Source organism: Oculina patagonica, chromosome 14 (assembly GCF_052425735.1).
Source record: "Oculina patagonica isolate OP01 chromosome 14, crgOcupat, whole genome shotgun sequence".
NCBI lineage: Eukaryota > Metazoa > Cnidaria > Anthozoa > Scleractinia > Oculinidae > Oculina > Oculina patagonica.
The window spans coordinates 23,841,659-23,844,996 of record NC_135771.1 but is presented as its reverse complement, the minus strand read 5'-3'; the positions used below and the strand labels follow the sequence as shown (position 1 = coordinate 23,844,996).

The following is a 3,338-nucleotide window of genomic DNA, read 5'->3' as shown; positions in this document are numbered from 1 at the left end:
GGGCAGTTCACGGCAAAATAGTGGCGTATACAACTCCAAAGAAAAACAACAAATTTCAACGATTCTTTCTTCATCTGTCGCTTCCTTTGGCACTGTCTTACTTCCATTTAAGCAGGTCAAAAACGTTTCTGATAAAAACTCGCTGCTTTAAAGCATCATTTAAACAACAAAACAAGAGAAGGTAGATGCGAAGTCGACGAAGTCGTTCAGCGAAATTCGACAAACAATTCGCACATCCGGGGTACCGGGCTTTTATAGTTTTCAGCTATGTTCTATTAAAAATAATGCCCGCTAGAATTCCATCGCGCGTATACAGCGGCTATATTCTAAAGCCTCATAAGCTGAGCTTCTCGACCAATCAGAATGCTCAATGAGCAGAAGACCACCACGAAGGTCTTCTAAGCGAAAAGGACAGTGGCGAATATACTTTGAAAGATTTGAAACAAGATCGATTGTCTGTTTATACTACATGCTTTTTGCTAGGGAACCAAGGTCTTGTCTCAATGTTTAGTGTCTAATTCGTGTCGACCTTCTTCATCGGCGCGAAAGAGAACTTTGTTCTAAATAAAATTTCTGACAACTTAGAAGGAGAATTTTACATGTAACTTGATAACCTTCGAGGTCAAAACTATATGGAGAAGATAAATATATTTTATGGGCAGTACATGTACACTCGTATTCAGTGACAAAGCTGGCAAAAAAGTGACTCGAAATACCCGGCTTTATTTTTAATCATTGGGAGGCGCGGTGGCCTAATTAATGGTTAGCGCGCTCGACTCCGAGTCGAACGGCCCGGGTTCGAGGCCTGGCCGGGGCGCTGCGTTGTGTTCTTGGGCAAGACACTACTCTCACAGTGCCTCTCTCCACCCAGGTGTATATGGGTACCGGCGAATTTACTGCTGTGGGGTAACCCTGCGATGGACTAGCATCCCATCCAGGGGGGAGTAGCAATACTCCTAGTCGCTTAATGCTACTGAAACCGGTATAAGCTCCGGCTGTATGAACCTCATGGCTCGGACACAGACTTAACCTTTTTTTACCATTTTTAATCATTATTTTACATTTGTAGCAGTGTTATACAATGCACAGTATGAAGTGAACATTATTAACATTACTTAGTCCTGCCTCGTCTCCAACGCGTTAGGGTAATAGGACCGATGGGGTTGTCATGTCTCGCTTCTTTACCAACTCATAGGCGGCGGAAAAGTGAGGAAGTAGGGGGGAGGGGGGGGGAGGGCTGACGGAATCATAGGAACTGCTCGTTCTTCTATGAGGTCTCAATTGGGTTGGACATTTACGGTTAACGGTTAACATTTTGCCTTTTTTACGGCTAACGGTTAATTTCTTTCCGTAACGGTAAACATAAGTGTTAAAAATAAATTTCCATTGTTTTAAAAAGTTAAAAATTAACTTTCATTAGTATAAAGCATTTGATCTTGGAACCATCGGACTGAAGATGTAGAGTTACAAGGCAACAGTCAGTGCTGTCAAAACGTCTGTCAACTCATGCCGTGGCACATTCGGCAGACACTTTCAATACTTCCGGTTTGCCTAATTGAGTGTAATGGTCTTTCTAGGTACCAAAAACATAATAATAATTGATATTTAAACAGGGTGACCCCTTCAGTCGCAGGACTGGTTTCGACGGGGGCCCTGTATAAAATAAAATAAATTAAAAATAAAAGAGAGTATGTATAAGATATATCTATAAAAACTAACTACTTTAAAAAGATACCGCTAAAATGCTAAGAAAAAAGTTAAAACGTTTAAAAATGTACTAATGTTCTCATAAAAAAATGAATTAGGAATAAAAAATGTTCTAAAAATAACCTTAGAATAAAAAGCAGAGATAGCATGGAAACGTTCCTTTAGCTGCATAGTCTTAATGTTCGTCGGAAGACAATTAAAAGTGGATGCACCATGATAATAAAAAGACTTTTTAGCGACATCTTTTTAGAAACATAAAGGCATGACAAAAAGACTTGACAAGAGATCTTGAGACCGTACCTTACTACGGAGGTTTTCTATATGATCTGTCCGGTGCTCACGAATGGAACATTTTACCCGACAAAGGAAAAAGCGCATTTTTAAAATTTAACTTTTTACATCTTCTATTTTTAAGTTTCACTTTTTAACCATTTTTATCATATTTGTTATTTATTTTATTTTAAAACCACCTTTTTGTGACGTGGGCTCCCTGCTAAAATATCTTTATTATTACTTCATTTTAGTAGCTGGAATGTTTTACAGTGAACTTTTTTAAGGCTAACGGTTAAAATTTTTGATTGATACGCCTAACGGCTGTTTTACAGCTATAGGCTAACCACATTGAGACCTTCTTCTATGGAATCAGCATTATAGGAATTTTCGCCAACTCTTTCGTACGGAGGGGACTGCGTCTGTGTATTAAAAAAGAAGAAAATTTTGCAATAAATGTGTGTTACTCATTGAAGAATTCACAGCCAATGCTATACAAACGCCGTCAGTTGACGGCGCTTTCTGTAGCGAAAAGGCGATCTAAAAATACTGTAAATCCATCAAGATGGGATGCTAGTCCATTGCGTTCTACCCCCTCCCCCCCCCCCCACGTCCCGTATATTTATCCCGTTGCCACATCAATTTGCCAGTACCCAACATCATATCCCTGGTTTGGCTAAATTCTTTATTGTCGAAACATTATACACTTAATGTCTGGTCCTGAGGCCGAAACAGTTAATGTTGTTTTCCGATAATCGCAAAGAATACAAGAAAATCTCATTGAAATTTGAGGGAAACAAAATTAACTAAGACATTAAGGCCCGGTTCAGACGCCGATCTTTTCATGATCCGAACCAAATTCCTTAAATTTAGTACATGAAAAGATGGGCGTGTGAATCAAATTAGAACGGCTATTTCAATTTGGAACGGCTCAGCCCTTCTTCCCGCCTGGCTTGGCCGAGAATTTTGCCTGTGGAACGCCTTCGGAACGGCATTGATTCAGACGCCGTACTTTTCATGTGCCGATCCTAATTCATAAATTATTATAATGTATTTTGCCAGCAGTATACCTCAATTATTGGAACTGTATTAGGAACGGCCTCGGAACGGCCAAACAGTACGGCGTCTGAATCAAGAGGCGTACTTTTGTCAATTTGGGTCGGTCCAAATTCGAATTGAGTTCGGCTCATGAAAAGTACGGTGTCTGAACCGGGCCTAAGTGATTTGCAATCGGTCAACATTCAGGGGCAACAGTGCACTGACGTCATAGATTTTGCAATGTTGCCCGCTCAGAAACTTTTGAAGGGGAACAGTTTTATTTTTAGATGTCATGTGATCTAATAAGAGCACGCGTGGTTCCA

At 40.1% G+C, this 3,338-nt stretch overlaps 1 protein-coding gene across 1 annotated transcript in view; it reads right to left on the bottom strand.

Moving 5' to 3' along the window:
- Positions 1-1,025: 1,025 nt before the first annotated feature.
- The window catches only part of LOC144638454 (uncharacterized), a 9,397-nt gene continuing 7,084 nt past the window's right edge, over positions 1,026-3,338 (bottom strand). The window contains exon 7 of the mRNA XM_078497651.1: positions 1,026-2,399. Coding sequence (XP_078353777.1) covers positions 2,313-2,399 — 87 coding nt within the window. The 3' untranslated portion in view covers positions 1,026-2,312. The remainder of the gene's footprint in view (positions 2,400-3,338) is intronic.